The sequence below is a fragment of the Sturnira hondurensis genome, unplaced genomic scaffold, assembly GCF_014824575.4.
Source record: "Sturnira hondurensis isolate 20B ecotype Veracruz unplaced genomic scaffold, ASM1482457v3 Scaffold0004136, whole genome shotgun sequence".
In the NCBI taxonomy this organism is placed as follows: Eukaryota; Metazoa; Chordata; class Mammalia; order Chiroptera; family Phyllostomidae; genus Sturnira; species Sturnira hondurensis.
The window spans coordinates 54,846,941-54,868,492 of NW_028076767.1; the positions used below are offsets into that span (position 1 = coordinate 54,846,941).

Consider the following 21,552-nt stretch of genomic DNA (forward strand, 5'->3'; position numbering starts at 1 on the left):
TTACTTATGTAAACATCAGTGGAAAATGTCCTGGACTGAAACAAGGCCCAAGAATACATTGGATTTATAATTTCTGATGCTTTATTATCTAAAGTCCAAAGAGAAGATACAAAAGCTGTTTTATTTACTGAGCAAGCACACGAAGCCTAAGGAAAGTTTCAGTCCTTTTCGCTAACCTGTCAGATGTTCGAGGCAGTTGGCCAGATGGCGGTGTTTTATGTCCCCGTTTAACATTTTCGAGGCTGTTGAATAATGTAGATCCTTCTCATTGGAGTGACCTTCTCCAGAGCAGGTCTGGGTTTTTGATGTGCCATGTGCACTATTGCTGGAAATTTATGGCTGAGCTAATGTGAGAAGGAAAGAAAAAAGAAGCATATTGGATCTTTTGGGCTATGAACTATTAAAGTAGTAGAAAGCAAAACAGTTCATCAGAAAAACTTCACAACTTTGTTTACTTCCCCGATAATATCTCTTTATTTCACATCGCTTCTGGCTCTGAGCCCATGGTGTGCTAACCTGGGTTTTCCCTCATTTGTTCACCTCCAATTTGTAAAATTACAACATGTATTATATCAAATATACATAATGCATGTGAGCATTTGTATCTATCTCTCTGAGTGACATTTTTATAGGTAGAGGTGCTTCGCTGATTCTGCATCAGTCTTCCAATATTAGCGATTGTTTTGGCACAAAACATATGGGTCACTATATCCTACGCACAATATGGGTCACTATATCCTACGAAGGCTTCAGAAACATTTGGGAAAGTCCTGAGGGGTAAGAACTGCTCAACTGTCAAAAGGTTAGAAATAACCTATGAGAGAAGTTAGGAAGAGTTAGGGTTCTTTATTAGGTTGAAACATGTGAAATTGCTATTTTATTTATTTTTAGTTTTTAATTTTTTTTAGAGAGAGGGGAAGGGAAGGAGAAAGAGTGGGAGAGAAACATCAATGTGTGGTTGCCTCTCACACGCTCCAAACTGGGGATCCGGCCTGAAACCCAGGCATGTGCCCTGACTGGGAATTGAACAAGTGACTCTTTGATTCACAGGCCCACGCTCAACCCACTGAGCTACACCAGCCAGGGCTGAAATTGCTATTTTAATAGGTAAAAAATGGTGCAGTATTAGTCATTTTATATGCTTCAACCTAAACAGCCTGGTGAAGAGAAGGCTGAGGAATGATAGCTTCAGGTACCAAATTTCTCATTAATCGTCTCCACAGAAGACATGTATGAGGAAACAGGCTTAACTAGATTGAAATTAACACAGACTGAGACTATAGGACAATAAGAGAATTTTTGTAAGGAACCAAAAGACCTTATGGAACTTACATTAAGGGTGGCTTAAAATCAAAAGGATGTCCAGTGCTGCAAGAACCTCAGATAAAATTTTCATAGGAGGGTAATTTGGACCCAGTGACCTTTTGGGCCCATTATAGTTCTTTAAGTTTTCAAGTCCATCAATATCAACATGAAGGTACCTAAGTATACCCTCCTTAGCAAGCAAGGAAGGGATGCCTCAGTTAACTAGGAATTTAATTTAACCACTATTACACTTAGATGCCCTTGCCTTGACACTCAAATTAAATAAAAGGTGAGATAAACTGCTCATGACCCCAAGCTTCACCCTGTTTATGGTTTGTTTGGGCTCTTCTCAGCCAGGGAAAACATATGTGCCTTAAATCTCTTCTCAAATGAGCCTGAGCACTAGGCAAACAGCATTCCCTTTCATGTGAAACTGAGCACTAGCAAGACTTTTCTTCTTGGTCTTAAAAAATTCAACACACTGGAAGAATACAAACTGAAGTGTTAACAATGGTTATCTCCAAGAGATAGAATTACGGGCAATTCCTAGTCTTACTTTTTATTTTGCCTATCAGTATTTTCTAAAATTTTTCTTTTACATTATGCAGGCACAAATTATATAATAATTAAAGCCAAGGATGGTCTATGCTGGCATTCTAGCAGAAAGGAAGAAAAATCTTTAAAAAAAAAAGAACTGAAGAGTCTTTTTTTCTGTTTTGTCAGATCAGTTATCATCAGGCCACAACACATCCCTTTTACAGTGCGGTAAGGGCAGAGGGTTTTGTTTTGTTTTTCTTTCAACATTAGAACCAAAAGGAAACGTAAGAGGTCACTGACTTTAGTAGTTTTCTTCCAGACTAGGTGTCTTTAGTGTCAACTAAAACAGATGGATTATTTCAAGTTAGCTCTAAATCACATTCAAGAGATTACAGGTAGGAAGAACAACCAGTCAAGTTACTTAAAGTCAAATGTAAACTAAGGTAAAGGGGTTGGGGTCGGGAAGAAAGGAAATGAACAAGCAATTATGATATAACAGAAATGTGGGCAATTAGCCAGGGTGAGATGGAGCAGGGTGACAAGTTGAGACTGAAGAGAGAAAGCCACAATGCTGACGGCTGTTCCCACTGCCGAGGCGAGAGGGAAAGCAAAGGGGCTGGAGAACCGTGTGTGGGAACGCACTGATTGCTTAATGTGGCGCAAATTCGCCTCCAGGGTTATTAACACAATTTAGGGACTACATTTTTTTGTCATTTAAAAATTGTGGTAAAATACACTTAACATAAAATTTACCACTTCAACTATTTTTAACTGTACAGTTTAGTTGCATTAAATACATTTACTTGGTTGCACAACCATCACTGCCATCTACCTCCAGAAATTTTTATTAGGCCAAACTGAAACTCTGTCCCCCTTGAACAATAAACCCTCATTCCTTCCCACCCCAGCCTATAGCAACCACCATTTTCCAGAGTGACCGCACCATTTGGCCTTCCCACCACTGAAGCAGAAGGGTTGGGGTTACATTTTAACCAGGGCAACTAACTGAGGTTCTAAAAGCTCTGCTAACTGCTTCTCAGAAGGGGAGCACCTCTGGGGCCCACTGGCCATCTGTAACTGGTTTGGGGAAGTTTGGGGGCAAAAAACCAACGAGATTGAGAAGAAAGTGGAAATTAATCGTAGCAAAGATAGTAGCCTTACGGAAACTGCCCATAATTATTAAATTACAAATGTACATGGTGGGGGGGGGATAGTAATAGGGTTTTCTAGCATCTATTGAACAGGGTGGGGCAAAAATAGGTTTACAGTTGTGAGCACATGAAATAGAGTTTATTCTTATATTATTGTTTAGTAATCATTGTATTATTTTCCATACAAACTGTAAACTCATTTTTGCCACACACTAGTATATACAATAAAAGAGTCAAGTTCTCTTTCTCAGATATCCATCCCCTTAATCTGGAACATCCTAATATAGAAGGACTTGATTTGGGGGGTGGGGTATGGGTACAGAGTTTGTAAACAGTCTTCCATTAGAATTGAAACTGTAAGTAAAATAATCCTTAAATGTCCTAATTTTGTGGTGTTGATTTTATATCAGTGGAGATAGGAAGATTTTATTTTCAAGTCTGAATTAGAAATAAGTAGGAATAGCTTTGCAGAGTATAACCTACAACCAGCTGTGCCTTTAGTCTGGCGTCTTCACTTGGGGAAGCTTTGGATTTTTCATCATTCATCTTTGTAAAATGATAGGGTTTGTAGAATGAAAGGTGTTTCTTGTCTGACTCATTAGGGTAAGAGAATCTAGGGTAACTCCACAAGAGAAAGAATTCAAGGCCAGTGTATGTGGAAGGATTCTGTCCTGCTGTGGCTCCATCACATAAGGGCCAACATATTGAACTTGAAAAGCAGATCAATAGAAACTCCCACACTGAAAATTTACCTTCATCTTTGGTAGCTGTGACCTTAGAACCTATATTTTTGGTTTCAGAGAAAAAGCAAAAGAAGTGTGTTAAAGGTCTTTACTATCAGAGCCGTGAAAGAAATTCTAGATGCAGACAAATCAGCGACAGGTTTTGTTTCAGAGCCTGAAGTTAGGTAGTATCGTAGATGGGCAGCTCTTGCACTCCTCTTTCCAGGGTGTTGACTTCCAACTTGAACACTGGCACTTAGATTTCCACACCCTGTTTAACAGTAAAGTGCTCAAAACAAAACATTCAACTTGAGTCAGTGAAATTCAAGGCTACTCCTACTGTGATGTTAATCTACAGAATAAGAGAAACCTTTTTAGATTTGCAGATGCCTTTGATAGTTTCCACTCCCCCTGGATCCCATTTCACATCATCTCCCATTGGCACTGGTGACGCACCTGGCAACTTGAAAAGCGACCCCCACGTAATTAAACTTCAACATTCCTGCCCCTCCACACCATAACCCAACCCTGTTACTACTGTTTTAACTGGATACTTTCAAGTTTGGAGAAGCTTCACAACTAATGCCAAATTTAACTGCCATAACCATCTAGAGAATTAATATTCCTGGCAGTATCATTCTCACTTCATCCTACCTTAAAAAATTAAGTACATGAGCAATCATAAATCTCAAAGTAGCTATGTGACTTCTAATAGGTTAAACAATCTCTAAGGAGTAGGTGGAATTTGGTCTAAGACCAGGTCTCTCAGATATTTAGCCTAAAGAGTTTTCAGGGTTGTATAACTCCTTTTCTTCCAAGAATGCCATGTCCTGTGGTCTGGCATTAGGCAACATGAATTCTCTTATTATTTCGTCAGGGAGAAGTGGGAGGAGCTGGCTGGAGAGGTGGGAAGGGAAGGGGAAACATAGTAGGGACAGAGATCTGTGTGCAGGAAGGAGTGGGGCAATATTGGGAGGAGAAATTTTAGGTTGCTTCCTACTTAGATTTATAGAGTTCCGACATTTTGGGGATTTTTTTCCAATCTCCCAAATCTTAACTCTGGTTGGTTTTAATGTAGGGTATCTTGAAATAAATAGCATATGGATAGAAATTTCCTGCCCTGATCAAATGATTATTGAGATCCTGTGAATCAGGGTGCATTTTCACAGTCTTAGACTCTAAGTTCTTAAATTGGTATGAAAATCCATATGGGTTCTTGAAACTACACAGAATTCTAGCTGAGGGTATGAATGAATGTTAATAATTAGGTCCTCTACTACTGTGCTTCTTCTGGCCAATTGCTATTGTTAGGTCTTTGTGACAATATATTCTGCAGATGAAATCACTGTAATACAGATGAAAATTTATCAGCAGATATCAATATCTGTATCTCTTTATCTTTATGTCTTTTACTTTTTTGGTATGAGGTATATAGTTTATACATATTTATTTTTTAAAAATTAAGGTATAATTTATCAACAGTAAAACATACCCTCTTCAGTGCACAGTTTCACAGGTTTTTTACAAGAATATGCAGTCTGTGACCACCACACTCAAAATATAAAACTGTTTCATCACTGCCCCACCTCAAAAAATTCCCTCTTGTATCTTTGCGGTCAATCCCTCCTCTCACTCCCAGCTCCTGGCAACCACTCATTTCAGCAAATCTATTTTTATAAATATATTTTATTGATTATGCTATTACAATTGTCCCACTTTTTTCTCCACTTTATTGCCTTCTGCCCTGCATCCTCTCTCCCACCAGCATTACCTCACCCTCTTAGTTCATGTCCATGGGTCATACATATAAGTTCTTTGGCTTCTACATTTCCTATATCCTTTTAAATTTCCCCTGTCTATTTTGTGCCTACCAATTATACTTCTTATTCCCTGCATCTTATCTCCCATTCTCCCTCCTCCGCCTCCCCACTGATAACCCTCCATGCGATCTCCATTTCTGTGATTCTGTTCCTGTTTTAGTTGTTTGCTTAGTTTTTGTTTTTTTAGGTTTAGTTGTTGATAGTTGTGAGTTTGTTATTTTACTGTTCATAGTTTTAATCATCTTCTATTTCTTAGATAAGTCCCTTCAACATTTCATATAATAAGGGCTAGATGATGACAAACTCCTTTAATTTGACCTTATCTGAGAAGCACTTTATCTGCCCTTTCATTCTAAATGATAGCTTTACTGGATAGAGTAATCTGAGATGTAGGTCCTTGCCTTTCATGACTTTGCATACTTCTTTCCAGCCCTTTCTTGCCTGTATGGTTTCTTTGGAGTAATCAGCTGACAGTCTTATGGGAGCTCCTTTGTCAGTAACTGTTTCTGACTGACAGTTTTCTCTTGCTGCTTTTAAGATTCTCTCCTTATCTTTAATCTTGGGTAATGTAATTATGATGTGTTTTGGTGTGTGCTTCCTTGGGTCCAACTTGTTTGGGACTCCCTGAACTTCTTGGAATTCCTGGAATTCTATTTCCTTTGCCAGATTGGGAAAGTTCTCCTTTAATATTTTTTCAAATAAATTTTCAATTTCTTGCTCTTCCTCTTCTCCTCCGGCACCCCTATAATTCATATGTTGGAACATTTAAAGTTGTCCCAGAGGTTCCTAAGCCTCTCTTCATTTTTTTTTTTAAGTTCTTGTTTCTTCATTCTGTTCTGGTTGAATGTTTACTTCTTCCTTCTGCTCCAAACCATTGATTTGAGTCCCAGTTTCTCTCCCTTTACTGTTGGTTCCTTGTATATTTTTCTTTATTTCACTTTTCATAGCCTTCACTTCTTCCTCTATTTTGCAACCATACTCAGCCAACTCTGTGAGCATCTGGATTACCAGTGTTTTGAACTCTGCATCTGATAGGGTGGCTATCTCTTCATCACTTAGTTCTGTTTTTGGTGCTTTGATCTGTTCTTTCATTTGGGCTACTTCATTTGTCTCAGCATGCCTACTATGTTGTAAAGGGCAGAGCCTTAGGTATTCACCAGAGTGGGGCAACCCATATCACTGCCTGGAGAGGGAACAGAGAGGAAACAATGCTGCTTGCTCAGCTTTCACTCTGTTTTCAGTTACTTCCCCCTCTTACTGCAAGCAAATTGGACCCTTCTGGTGCTGATTCCCAAGTGAGTAGGCTTGTGTGTGTATTCTAGGACACTGTGGGTCTCTCTAGGGAACTTTCCTGTGAGGCTGAGTTTCTCCTGCTGCCTCAACCCCCACAGGTTTTTGTAGCCAGAGGTTTTGAAGCATTCTTTTCCCATGCTGGCACCCTGGATTGCATGGTATGTCTTGCTCCCCAGTTGTTCCTCCTGATTTATCCACCTGGGAAGAATGGACTGCCCAGTCTACCAGCCTCTGCCTCACCTGCCTGGTCCTCCAGCTGCACCTTGCAGTGTATCTTCTCTGTCCTGGCTGCCCATCTCCACTCCTCCTACTGGTCTAGATGAATGTTTTTTTCTTTAACTCCTTTGTTGTTAGACTTCTATACAGTTCAGTTTTCTGGCAGTTCTGGTTTGTTTTTGTTTTTGAATTTGTTGTTGTCCTTCTTTCAGTTGTGCGAGGAGGCAAAGTGTATCTACTTATAACTCCATCTAGGCCAGAAGTCCCAGCATACCTATTTCTTAAAGGAACTGATCTTTTTACCCCAGGTTGACCTTTATTATGAAATCCTATTACACATCAGATTGAATTATGAATTCAGGGAGGATTTTTCCTAGCTATAAGGAAATATGTGAATCCCACTAACTTCCATATTCAAGGTAGTCACTATGGTAACCTTGGGACTTGATTTTTCTGGCCTTTTAGCCTTTGCCCAGGATTCCAAATAATGTCCTATGGGATATCTTCCTGGGGACAAGAGCCAATACTTAGTGAGGGCTAACTGTCTGGCTCTGTGCTAAGTACTTTGCACATATTATATAACTTAGTTTATTCGTACAATATCACTTTGACATGGATACTATTAACGATCTTCCCATTTACAGATGAGGAAACAGAGGCATAGGAAAGTGAAGAAACCTGCCCAAGGACAGACAGCCAGTGAACCACAGAGCCGGAAGCAGACCCCGATGTCTCATGCCAGACGTCTTCTGAGGTCTCATGCCAGAACCTGGTTCAGCCAGCAATCTGTGTAGGCTTAGCGACATGGTCACTCTGGTAAACACTGAGCTAAGTGTTAAAGTTTTTCTTTTTGAATGTACAGTTGCTGTTAAAACTATTTCTAACAGCATACCATCTCAATGTTGTCTTACTTTTCCAAATATAACTTATTACTGTTGTTATTTGAGTCTTCTTTTTATCTTTGAAATAAAGAATTGGTATTTTTAACTGAAAGTGAAAGAAACACTCTATGTCATAGACATATGCACAGAGGTGTATTAAAAATGATATAAACCCTTGTATCATACCTAATGTGTAGCATAATAAACCTTTATTGATCTCTCTTTTTAAACAGTTTATTTTGGGTGAACATACATTCTAGAGAAATTTGCTATCTAGTTTTCTTACAACTGTGGCATTCTCTTTCCCCTGAGGAAGAGGTGCTTAGTGGTCAGGAGCAAGAGAACATGAGATGCAGGAGCAGGTATCATCCACCCCTGGCCTTCTTGTAAAGCCAGCAAGGCAAAGAGGCACTTATCTCAAATGTTCTTGATGGGAGAACAAAGACCCCCACATGAGAAGCCTCTGTAGCTAGAGTCTATAATCAAGATCTTGTCTTATACTATTTGCTTTGTAACATCCATGGACTTCAGACGGATCTTTTTATTTCACTGCCATGAAACCAATGCTACTACCAGAATAGATAGTGTGAACTATTCTAGGAGTGGACTGTGTGTGAACTCATTTATTCCACACAACAAAGCTGTGAATGTATTCTCTTTCTTATCTCCATTTTACAAACAAGAAATCTGAGGCACAGGATAAGTGACTTGCTCAAGGTCATACAGACAGGAAGTAGAAGAGTCAGTGGTCTAGCCACACAATTCTGCTCTAATTTTTTTCAGATCCTTGATTTGGCAGTAGCAGAAAGCCTTTATTCTATAAAGGATGCCCAGTTCTGTCCCTGCAGTAAATGTGTGCACAGCTGAAAGAGTGGTTCTTCATTGCCTTAAATGCAACCTGTCTACCCCCTAGAAATAAAGTAAGGACCTTCAGCTTACCTACGTAATTCAAAAACAAACTCTTGAATACAAAAGCAAACCACTGTCTTTCTGGTAAGACTTTTTATAGTTTCTTAAGCTACTTGGAAGAAATTCAAAATATACACATAAAAATAGCCATGGTCAACCACCTTTATAAACAGATTTTACTGGATAAAGCCAGCCAGTGCCCAGCCTCCCTCCAGCCCTAAACTGTGCAGACCTCTACTGTACAGACCTCCACTGCCCACACTCACCTCGAATCAAGTATTTCCTTATGGGAATGCAGTGGCGGGGAGGAAGGTCAAAAACAGACGAATTTCCATCAGGCTGCCTTTTTGTAAAAGCATGCCAATGTTTCTGAGAAATATTTGGGATGGCAAAGTAAAGTTCTGCCAATTTGGTGTCATGATTCTTGCTTTATTTTCTATCTTATTTTTGAGAAGATTTATTAATTGGACACTAGGGGTTTGGCCAAACAGCTTTTCTCCTCAAGACCCCTTTGTGTTTCTCAGACTGAGAGTAGATTCTTTCACAAGGACATCAAACCTCTGAGTTCGAAACCTCTGAGTTGGCTCGTTCGCCCATGCAGCCATATCGCTGGGTAAATGCTGCCTGGAGTGTCACATGGTGCATCTCACCCATAGCTCACCTTCTCCAGCGTGTCATTCACAGCATCCACCATCTGAATTTTGGCGACATTTACAATGGCACTGCAGAGATGAAAAGAAACTTCATAGAGGACCTGAAAACTTCCCCACTGAAGAGGTTAAATGACTTATATAGAGGGCGGTCTACTTGGTTTTTAAGATTCCACTGTGTGGCTTCATGTAAAAGATGAAAAATCCTGTCTCTGTGTGCCCACGTGCTACCACAAGTTTGTAGGCCAACTTACTATTACCATGGCTCTTAAACTTTTCATTGAAGTATAGTGTGTATGCAGACAAATGCACTTCATAACATGAATCATATGGTATGCACTTTATTGTTTCTGGCTTCTTTTCTGAGATCAAGTTATCTTGTAAAAGAGTTTCAATCTGGGCTGAGCCAGCAGTAGTTTCTTGAAGAAAATTCTTCACTTGGCATATTTTTTTTCTGGATGGTTTGTGTTGGATGGTACAAGTTAATAGGAAATGGACATAGATTGATAATACCTAGAAACTTATTTTCTGGGTACATTTTTCACAAGATATTCTCCAAGAAAATGGAAGGGAAGATGCTTGTCTATGCAGATGAGGCACTTGGATCCCACGCGCATGCTCAGGAAGCAGATGCCAACGGCAGAGGTGAATTTCCCGGGGAGCTAACGAAGCTCCAGCTCCTCCTGCATGGGCCCCTTCCACAGCCCTGGGAGGGGCCCTAGCCATTTCGTACTGGTGATTTTGTATTGTTTAAAATGGCACTCAAATTCTATAAGCCTTGGGTCCCACCTACTTATAGTACCTGGTTAACAGGAAGCAAGAGAGGAAGAGCTATTTCTTGCTCTTCAAGTTCTGTAGTAGTCCAATGCCCATCTTTTAACAAGTACTAGAAAAAAAGTATTGTTTTTAAAGAGGGTTCCAATCACCACTTTATTACTCTCTTGGCAACCCCCCTTCTGGCATTGTTCAGCTGGTGTTGGAATGAATAGTGAGCCCTCTTTTTCTGAGGTGCAGAGAAACAGGATTTGTCTGCCAGCTGTCAACCAGAAAGTCATTTCCAAGCTATGACTCTAGGTCCTGAGCCCCTGGCCCAGGCATGTGAAGTGTCACAACACACAGGGCTTATGCTTAAGGCAGGTTTCAGTAACAGAATAAACGTTCCAAATAATCAGCTTGCAATTGAAGAGCAGTCTGTTATCACTGACCGAGCGCTTTTGCAGCTGCCCTCGAGGCGGGTCACAAGAGAGGGGTATGTGCCCTACTCTCAAGGACTCACAGCCTCACTTCCCTTATGTGGTGGTTATTTTCTGGTATCAGGAGAAACGAAAACTTATGGCGCAAGGGGCTGATGAGTAATTTATTTTAACGCAGAAAAGATCCTGGTTTGTGAAGGAAACAATTTCCTTCACAAAAATCAGAAAGAAAGCTTTAAAAATGATCCAAAAATATTTTATATGAAATAGCCAAAGAAAGTTCATAGTATATTTCACTCTGAATTCTCCCACTGAGACTGTTGCCATTTTAACGCTTATGGAGGTGCCTTGGGCATCCTCTAATTGACTCCTTTTCAAATACTCATCGACTCACCTATGGAAACCATCCAAAAAAGTCTCTGAAGTCCCCCTCATTACACTACTTGAAGGAGCTAGTTCCATGTGTTTATTTCTTTTTTTAATGTGCTAATTTTCCTTAACTAAGGCATAGAGTGATTGGGCCCTTTTGCATGTCTGATCCAGCCCAGCTTTCTGCTTAATTCTGGGAATAGTGTTGTGCGTCAAGGTTATGGTGGAAAAAATAGGGAGAAATCAGCCTCAGTATATATAAGCCTTCCGGCTTTGTCAAATATAGTAGCCATTAGTAGTTTCTAAATAATTGAGTGATGAATTTAAAACAACAAAAACAGTATTTATTTATAATTCAGGAGATATGCTTTAGCAGAAAGCATACTATGAAAATAGGGCAGCTTAGGGACAATATTTTAAAAACTAATGTGAAAATCGGTTAAAGGGACATGTGTCAGGTTTGAACACAGTTAGGATGGTGTCATTTAAGTACAAGACAGCTGGGCTGGACCCAGACAGAGGTGGAATGGGTGGGGTTAGCGATGGAGGCCCAGAAGGAGTCCTCCAGAAAGTCTTTCACCTGAGTGTGACTTTTACCTCCATTCTGCATCACCACTGATCTTGCATCACCACCCTATTCCACCCTACCCTACCGTACCCCACCTCATCCCAATGGCTGCCTCTAACCCTGCTTAGCAAAAACCTAGGAGCCCTTGGTTTGTCCTAAAATACATGAAGGTCTCTGCCTTCTGGAAGAAGAGTCACTCAAAACTCCTCAAGGTAATGAGGGAGTAGAAATTAAGCAGCCCGAACCTTGTTTTCTCAAATCCTGTTTTTCTGGTGTGTCTCTCCAAGATGCCAATTTCTTGTTTTTTGGAAATCCTCATTCCTCCAGCTTTCACTGTAAACAAATAAGCATCAACATTGGAGTCCTGGTTAGAACAGCAAGGAAGGCATGCTTTGTTATTCAAAGTATGCATTTAGATTTGAAAAAAAATTTAGAACTTATTTTTTAAAGATCTAAACTGTTATCAAAAACAACACAATATAAAAAGTTACCCTGAAACCACAGTACGATAGGAGAAAATATGTTCCGGGCAAACAAGGTGGAGAGGGGAAGGAGTACTGAGGTCTGCTTGTTTACGTTCAGAGAGGGGGAACTGAGGTTCAAAAGGCAGCAGGTCACATCTTTGATTTGGGGAGATGAATAACAATATACTCCCCTAGGCATTTCACAGAAAAACATTTTTTCTTATTATCAAACCAATTACATTCTTCATGATAGCAACTGAAAATTACAGCGTGATCCTCCTGTTTTCCCACAAGATTAAAGTTTGTGCAAGGGTTGCATTTTTTTTTTCATCCAAAGCTTTCAAAAAGCCACATTCTGAGAATGAGCCAAAAGTCAGGGCAGTGGTGATAACAGGCATTTAATTCAACAGAGATTCTTCTGATCCCACTGGATACCCACCTTCCATTTCAGACCCGAACCTCTGGTGCTGGCCAAGCTCAGATATTGTAATGAGTAATTAAACTGCATTAATAATACTGCCATTCAGAAGATCAATTACTGTTAATTAGGCTACAGATGACCTAACAGCAATTCAACTGTTTAACAATGTCAGATGAAATCAACTTTTAAAAAGGAACAACCCATTTCAAATTGCAAGTCAAAGCAAATACTTTTTCTGTTCCCAGGAAATTTGCACATCTAAAATCTGACAAGCTCAAATGAGAGAAAGCTAAATGGACATTGATTTGTTTGAACATGTTAATTCCTTTTATGGGAATGCCAAATGGGCAGTTTTCTAAAACTAGCTTCAATAAGGTTAAAAAAAAACCAAAACAATTCTGTTTCACTATGTCCAGTGAATTGACATAGTCATCGTTCTTTTAAAATTATTATTTAATTTATTGGTTTGATTTTTTTTAAAGATAGAGGGGAAGGGAGGGAGAAAAAGAGGGAGAGAAACATCAGTGGGTTGCTTCTCATATGCACCCCAACCGGGCACCAAGCCTGCAACCCAGGAATGTGCCCTGACCAGGAATCAAACCTGTGACCTCTCACTTTGCGAGACAACACTCAACCAACTGAGCCAACCTGATCAGAGCTTTATTGGTTTGATTTTAATACATGCATAACACACACAACTGAGAAAGCATGAAAAGGTCTGTAGTCTCCTTCCCACCACTGTTTCCCAGCACACTGGTCCATCTCCCTAGATACTGCTAATGTTCAAGTTTCCTATGCATTCATACACACATATTTTGTATGTCTACCTACATATTATTATTTTTTATTTTTAAAATATTATTTGTTTCAAAAGATTTTATTTATTTTTAGAGAGAGGCCGAGACCGAACCTGCAACCCAGGCCATGCGCCCTGACTGGGAATCAAACCAGAGACCTTTTGCTTGTGGGATCACACCCAACAAACTGAGCCACGCTGGTCAGGGCTCTTCTAAAACTTTTATGGTTTCATTTTTCATAATCCATCTTTAATCATATGTATATATCCATATGCATTGATTATATACAATATATTATATTATCCATATATAATATTATCCATATATTATATTATCCATATCCATATATATGATCAAAGATTGATTATGTAAAATGATATATATAAATCCTTTATATAGACAGATTGTATTCTGTGTAAATCATTTGAAGGCATGATAATTTTTTAGATAATCAAAATAAATTAAAGATCCATCTTGTATATATTAATTTGAAATGCCATTTTATCACACATCAAATCCTCACATGTATGTATATGTGTGTATATGCATATTACATGTATGTATACATGTGTGCATATATGTATATATATTTGTGTGTGTGTGGCTATTTCTGGACTTCTGTTCCATTAATCTATCCATTTATGTGCTATTACAACTCTACAAAAATATTGTAATATTATATTTTAATACTTGACAGTTACACCTCCTTTGTTACATTTTCCTTGCAGAATTTTACTAGCTATTCTTATTTACTTTTGCATATGAACTTTAGAATCAGCTTGTTAATTTCCTATAAAAATTCTATTGGTAATATTTTTTAAAAATCTTGCTTTGAATTTATAGATTTTTTTAAAAAGAAAACTTTGTTGATAGGTTTTACTTAAAGGTGAGGGGAAAATGCAGACAACTATACTTGAACAATAAAATAAAATAAAATAAAATAAAATAAAGTAACAATAAAAGGAAAACTTTGTGTCTTTATAGTCCTGGTAGTTCTCTGTTCAAGAACATGGTATGCTTTTCCATTGTTTATGTCTTTTTTTGGGTCCCTCAGTAACTTGTTCACATTTATTATTAAATTTATTCCCTAAGCATTTTATTATTGTTGTTGCCATTGCTATTATAAATAAGGCCTAGTCTTCCATTTTAATGCTAAAAGATTGTTCTTATTATTACTAATATTTATATATAAATCTTATTAAATTCTCTTATTTTTTAAACTTTATGTATTTATTTTTAAAGAGAGGAAGTGAGGAAGAGAAACATCAATGTGTGGTTGACTCTTGGCCACTCGTCCCATTGGGGCCTGGTCTGCAACCCAGGCATGTGCCCTCACTGAGAATCGAACTGGTGATCCTTGGTTCTCAGACCACCAAGCCACACCAATCAGGGCATTTGTCTTATTGTTTATAATAGTTTTAAATTGATTCTTAGCTTTTCCAGGTTAAAAAAAATGACTAACATTCAAAGAATATTATTTCCCCTAAATAATGTTTAATAGTGGTGACAGTGGACATCTTCATTGTCCTAATTTTTAAAGAACTGCTTTTAGTGTTTTCCCATTAAGTATAATGTGTACTTAGGAGCCTATATACATAAGTATATTTTTATGAGTACAGAGTTTCATCATGTTAAGGAAATATCCTTCTAGTAGTTTCACTGTACTTGAAAATTACAAGTATATATTGAATTTTATCAAATACATATTGAATTTTATCAAATGCCTCTTAGCATAAACAGATACATATGATTTTTCTGCTTATTGTGGTTAATTATGTTAATAGATGTCTTACTATGAAACCAACCATTCTTGTATTCATGGAATAAACTCCACTTGGTCATTTGAATCACTACCAACTTGTTTTTTTATTGATTATGAAAGCCTCTCACTAGAATTTTGTAAAGTTAGATGTAGGCTACAGAAAAAATGCTATTCTTATACATGATTTCCTTTAATTGGATACATACCTGCATATACATATATACATATATGTATATTTATGAAAAAAGGCATACAAAGTAATCAGTGGCAAAGGGGAAATTATGTGGAAACAAGTTCTGAACAGCCATGGAATACAGAGGTGAAATAAACCAATGGATGGTTTGTTCGGGAAGACTGGTTGAGGAGTGTGTGCCCCTGTGTGAGGGGTGGTAGTGTTCACAGCACCATTGTCTTGTCTATCAAGAGGAATCAGACAGGAGCTTGCGTCTTCAGTGTCCCTCTCAATGGTACTTCTCATTCTCCCTATGACAAGTGCTTTTAAAATAGGGTGTATTGTGATTATTTTCTTTTTAGTGCTCCTTTTGTTTTTCCTAATGCTATTGTTTCTATACATTTTCCTCTATCTGGACTGATTTTATCACCAACGATCAAAGCAAATTGTTATCATTTAATCAGCAATCTAAAAATGAGAAGACCTCTGGAATGCTGAATTTGTGCATTTGAAAGGACATTCACAAACCAGAGAGTGTCCAGAAGATAGTAATCAGTGCAAGGAAGGGAGCCATGTCACATCAGGACCTAAGAAATCAGGAAAGGTCACTTCTGAAGAAGAAAAAAGACTGGGGTGAGCTTAGGGTGCCAACTTCAAAGATCTGAAGGGCTGCCGAGTGGGAGGAGGACAGGTTTCTTGGTGAGAAAATGATATACAGAGTCAATGAGCTCTATCCCTCCTGGGGTCTGTGATCTTGAACAAGATACTTACACCCCTCTGAGGCTCATTTTCTGCACCCTTCACCTGGTTGATCAGGTTGTTCTAGAGAATACAGGTGATATAAGCCCCTGCTACATGGTCGGTACTCAGCAATTTGTAGTTATTATTATTTCCACTTATTTTGTTTTTCCAGATGAGAGAATGAAGACCAAAGGATGGAAATTCCAGAAAGGCAGACCCTGGCTAAGTATAATAGTGTGTGTCATTCAAGGTAGAGTAGATTGCTTAGCCCATCAGTATGTCCTTTGCCCCTCGGTGTGATAAGGAAGTCTGCCTGCCATGAATATCTTATGGGGATTTTGGTGAATTTGGTAGAAGTCTAACTAGATGATCTTTATTATGAAGTCCTTACTATGATTCTAACTTTTCCCATCTACTGGCAAAAGAAAACCTATTATTTCCCTCCCATTCAAAAGAATACAAGGCACTTAACAGAGAAACAAATGCCAAAAGAAAATTTAAAAAATGCAAACCTGGGAGTCGTTTATTCTTAAAAACAATAAAATAGTGACATTTGAGTGGAAAATTAGAAAATCTACCCAGAAGATTCTTATTTCCATCCAGGAGTGTTTGACTCCCCTATGGTATAGGGCTGTGGCCTGTAAATGAGTGATTTAGGAAGCATAAGTGAACCACACCTTGGATCTCCTGAGCCCAGTTCCTCTACCAAACTTGTTCTGGTAGGTACTCCCATTTGTCAGCCAGGCACAGTAGAAAAAAGCAGGAGATAATATTCCTGCTGAATATATGTAAGTTAAAGCCCTGAATATATGTAAGTTAAGGCCCTCACTACACTGAGGTGACTGAACCAGATGGACCCAGTTTGTGGGAGGGGCATCTTCAAAGTTCTGCTGGGAACACTGCTTACACGGGTAGCCTGGGATCCAGATAAACCATTGTAAATAAGTATGTACAATAGGTCGGACTCATGGGGCCTCTTCAAAGCCTCGCTGTAACCAAATTAATTCATTTACATTTGTGACATTCCCATAGTTTCCTGTTTGGAACTATATTGTCTTTGAACACCTGTACAATGGAAGAATGAAATGGAACTGGGTAAAGTGAAATATGAGCTGATTTAACACTTTAATGGGCCTTTGAGTATAAATACATAAGGTAAAACTTTAGGTCCTTTCAATAAACAAAATGAACTACAGATAAAATGTAAAAGAGAGAGATATTCTTTTGGATAGTTTCATTAGAAAACTGAAATTCATGTGGGGAAAATGAAACTTTGTTTTCCTGTCTCTGAGTAAGAGTGATATTCTTGTGGCTTCTTTTGTAGTTTATAACTTTAAAAACAGACCTTTGAATTTAGATGCCATATAATAATTTTCCAGTTATGATTTCCAGAAATTTTGCAGTTTTTCATAGAAGGTAGTCAAGATAAAGAAAAGCCTGCCAGAAAAATTAAGTTTTTTCCTTTACTAATCTGTGGAGAATGTGTGCAAAAAAAATGGAACCCAAAGGTTTATGCAACTCTGCCTTACAACTTCGAGTTTTTATGTAAAGATTTTAATTAAAAATTTAGATGTTTACAAAATGCTTTCTTTGCATTTACATTTGGTTTTTCAGAAAATTTTAAGCTGCTAATCGAAACCTAAAAGACCCTCCTACATCAAGAGGAGGCCGGGCAGTAAGAAGAACAGGCTCGGGAGCACTGTATCACCTGGTCCACTTTATTTTCAAGTCTCAGCCCCACTGCCCTCCAGCTGTGTATCTTTGGACAAGTTCCTCAACCTCGCTGTCAGTGTACTCCTCTGTGACACAAGCATGATGGTACATGCTCGGTCTGCAGGGCTGTTGCCATGTCTAGAAGGTTCTGTGCAGTGCCAGGAGCACAGCTGGTGCTGAGCAAATGCAGTTGTTGTAGTCATCACCCCCTGTCCCTGGATGTAGTGGTCTCCCACCCTCTTTCCAACCGCACAGACCAAACCCTGTAAGTTGACGTAAGCAGACTGAAGTTGACAGAAATAAGCCATTGCCTTCATTTTTTTTCTTATGCAGCTACAGTTACTGCCATTTTCTGCATTAGTTTCACACTTGGGGATATACTCCCCAAACCTCATTCTCTCTTTAATGATCCAGAAAACTGATTCTCTCTGGGGGTTCAGCGGTAGTCCCTCTGATGGCTCTGATTCATTTGACTTAAACCAAATTAAAAAAATGCAGGGAATATACATGAACTCCTGCTCTCTCTAGTCTATTATGTATGTACTTGGCTTCCCTGATCACCTCCTACTTACACATTTTTGGCTATCGATGTCATGGGGTTCTTATAAAACTGAGAGTGAGACAAATCAGAAAAGCAGAACATCGAAAGCTAAGCTTGCTAGAGTCCAGGCCAGCTCATGTTTAATGTAGTCTTGTTTCACAGCATAAATTTATAACCAGGGCTAACAGAGGTGCAATATGCTATATTAATATACATGAAAGAAAAAACATAGGCACTCGACATGTAGGTGGAAAAGAGGTACAGCTGGCTGACTTTTGAGTGGTTTCATTTTTGGCCATGACGGGGCAGGCACGCGTATATTTTCCACTGCAGTTCCCTTCTGTTCTGCCTCCTGCAATGGTGCCTAATGGCAGAGCCCTTCAACATCCGGACGCCTTTCAAACGGGCAGGATAATTTCTTCTGGCAGCCATGTGTTTTATGAGGCCTGCATTTTATGGGCATTAACATTCATGTGCTGGGTACCTTACATCGGTAATCACCTTTAATCATCATAACAATCTTATAATATCAACATTAATCATTACCCCCTGGGTTACAGATGAGAAAACTGATGCTCAGAGACAGGGAACAAAAGCAAAGTTTAAACCCATGTCCATCTGACTCCAAAGGCCATGTCAGGACCTTCCCATTTTATCATATCTACTTCCCACTTTTGGGGATCTGTATATTTAAACATACAGGGATCTGTATGTTTATTTAAAAATCAGGTGAAGATTTAATGGCATTTGGGTGATGAATTATTATTGTTCCATAAATTAAATTCTGTATCATAGCATACTGGTTGAGACTCAAAATGGGCAGTAAAACCAGATGCAGGATGAGGCATCTTCATTTTTTTGTTTGTTTGGTTTTTTTTTTGCCTCAGTGGGGAGGCAAAAGTCTGCCTGCATCTCCATTTAATTATTCCAAACTTCTTATCTATACTGTCACTGTTCATAATAACTAACTGTCACGCCAGAGGCACTGTGACATGCGTGATGGATTCCTGGTGTGCTATGTACACAGAGTAATTAGCAATCATTAGTAGTGGGGGCAGAAAGTTGGTGGTGGTTTCATTCAAACATTCATTTGGTTAAGTTTATGTCTGTATTCTTTAGGCATAAATGTAATTCAGCAAATCAGATTTTAGCTTAACTGTTTTATGAAGGATTGGTGTAAAGTGGTGGCAAGAGAATGCTGTTCTTTTTTCTTTTTTCTCTATCTCTGTAGTGACTTCTCTAATAATTTGCATATATAGTTCCTGACTATTAGGTAGCATCATTAATATTAAATATAGATGTTAACTTTTGCTAAATCCAATTACAAATACAAAATGTTGAAAATCTGCCCTAGGAAAGTAGGGCACAGAGCCCAGAACTGAAAACTCAAAAAATTTGTAGTAAAAATTCTGACTCTTTTCAGCTAGGCTGCTCATGAGAACACCACTGAACCTCTGGGTCAGTTTTTCAAGCTTTGCAAAGGTTATTATCTGCCATCATCCTCTGCAGCAATGATGACCGAATAACCTTGGCTTAGCGGTGCCAAATAAGTATGCCAATAAATAAATTTTGTAGATGGAGAAAGGCAAGAACAAAGCAGTCAAGTTTTTGAGATCTTTCTTAAAAGAAAAAAAGAAGGCATCTACTTGAAAGTACATAAAACTGGCTAAAAATAGGGCAACATGCCTCGGTCAATCTATATGAATATATGGTTAAGTACAATAAAATGAATTTCCATATTCCAAAGAGTTGATATATATAGCATATGTTTAAAATAAAGAAGGAGGGAATTGGAGAGAAAGAGAGAGAGAGCATGAGCAAACTGCGGATGCTCTGCAAAATATCATATCTACTGTTGATAGCTACTGTTTCCAGTCACCCCCTCCAGTGCTTGGGTCCTTATTAAAAAGTGCTCCTCAGCTTGTTGACAGGCAAACTACATCACGGATAACACTGACCAGCCCAAAAACCTGAGGAGGAGGAGAAAATGATGGCTGTTTTGGTTGTGGAATCTGGTTTTCCTGGCTCTGAAGTCAGGTGATACACAGGTATCTCGGGGAGACTGAGTCTTAGAGCTGGAACCTCTAGGAAGGAAGATTTCCATGGCAGTAAATCACCTTCTAGGTGTGGATGTGTCACTCCTAACCTACAGCCAGAAAGGAAAGGACCAACCTCCCTCCCTGATTCTTTCTACAAGCACACAGTTCCTCCTACTCCCAGATATAATTAGGTTTTAATTCAACTGCGGCCTGACAAATCCCCAGGTGGTTTTACACACAAGCCAAGAAAGATCAAAGACAGAGGAGGAAATCATGTTGTATGAAGTCAGAGTAACAGTGGGAGGCTGAGGATCTCTGCTCGGTTGGGGCGCCTCTGTTGAAGGCTCAGATGGGAGCAGCAGCAGCAGCAGCAGCAGCAGCAGCAGCAGCAGCAGCGGGGCCCTTGCTATCCACAGGACAGAGGGCAGCTGGGCAGCCTACCTGCAGGAGGATGCCCCCCTTTCAGCGGGGAGGCCAGGACTTGCACTTCATTTGCCATAGCGCGTGCCAGTGCCAGTGCCGGTGCTGTGCTCTGGAGGGCGAGTGGCAACTGTGGCTGCCTCGCTGCACCCTGGCTTTATAAGGCTGGGGGCGGGGCCCCTCAAGGGCATTGCTGAGCAGCAACAGGGCTTGTCACCCAGCTCTCTGGGAACCTACATCTCCTTGGCAGGTTTTCTCTTAGGAGAAAACGTTCTACTTATTCCCTTCATCTGAGAGGGCGGACAGATGGCTAAAGGAACTCTTACTCTCTTTCACAAAGGAAGGAGGGGAAATGAAGTTCAGTGGAAAACTTTTTCTAGCTATCCATCCATCAAGTATATATGGTGAACCCACAAGGTGACAGGCTCTTTGTCATATGCTGGCATGACAAGGAGGGAAAGACTAGATCTTCAAGACATCTGTAGTGTTTTAAGAGATAATTATAAAACAAAGTGCTACGCATTTCTCTGTCTTTCCAATTGTAAGCATTTATACCAGGAAAATAACTGGAGATGTAAACAAAGATTTGTGCATAAGAATGGTAATCATATATTTCTTTTTTGCATTCATTAGAATCATTATAAACATCCCTAAACAGAGATAGTTAAATTTGATAGTTAAGTCAAATATAGCCATGAGAGGATTATGTACACATTTACAAATCATGCTTTAAAATAATACTTAATGATGTAAAAATATTCATGATAATACAGTGAAAAAGCAGGCTAGAAATCAATAGGTGGCAAGTTTGTTAAAAAGAAACAGTACAAATTTAAGGTTAAGCATTATTGTACCTCCTGAGCAACAT

At 39.0% G+C, this 21,552-nt stretch overlaps 1 protein-coding gene across 2 annotated transcripts; it reads right to left on the bottom strand.

Moving 5' to 3' along the window:
- Positions 1-58: 58 nt before the first annotated feature.
- On the bottom strand, positions 59-20,836 carry DAPL1 (death associated protein like 1). Of its 2 annotated transcripts, XM_037044652.1 has the most exons (5): positions 20,706-20,836; positions 11,860-11,947; positions 9,496-9,556; positions 3,746-3,775; positions 59-344 (listed from the first exon to the last, which is right to left on the bottom strand). In XM_037044652.1, exons 1-5 carry the CDS (start codon positions 20,761-20,763, stop codon positions 228-230), a joined length of 354 nt encoding a protein of 117 aa, XP_036900547.1. In that variant the 5' UTR covers positions 20,764-20,836; the 3' UTR covers positions 59-227. The 2 variants fall into 2 exon arrangements, with proteins under 2 accessions (XP_036900547.1, XP_036900548.1); XM_037044653.1 differs by lacking the exon at positions 3,746-3,775.
- Between the last annotated feature and the right edge of the window lie 716 nt (positions 20,837-21,552).

Coding starts and splice junctions, on each gene's coding strand:
- DAPL1 (XM_037044652.1), bottom strand. CDS start 20,763: ATGGCAAATGAAGTGCAAGTCCTGGCCTCCCCGCTGAAAGGGGGGCAT. Junction 11,948..20,705: donor AGGGGGGCATCCTCCTGCAG/GTAGGCTGCCCA, acceptor ATTTGTTTACAG/TGAAAGCTGGAGGAATGAGG. Junction 3,776..9,495: donor TGAATGACACGCTGGAGAAG/GTGAGCTATGGG, acceptor CCAAAAATATAG/GTTCTAAGGTCACAGCTACC.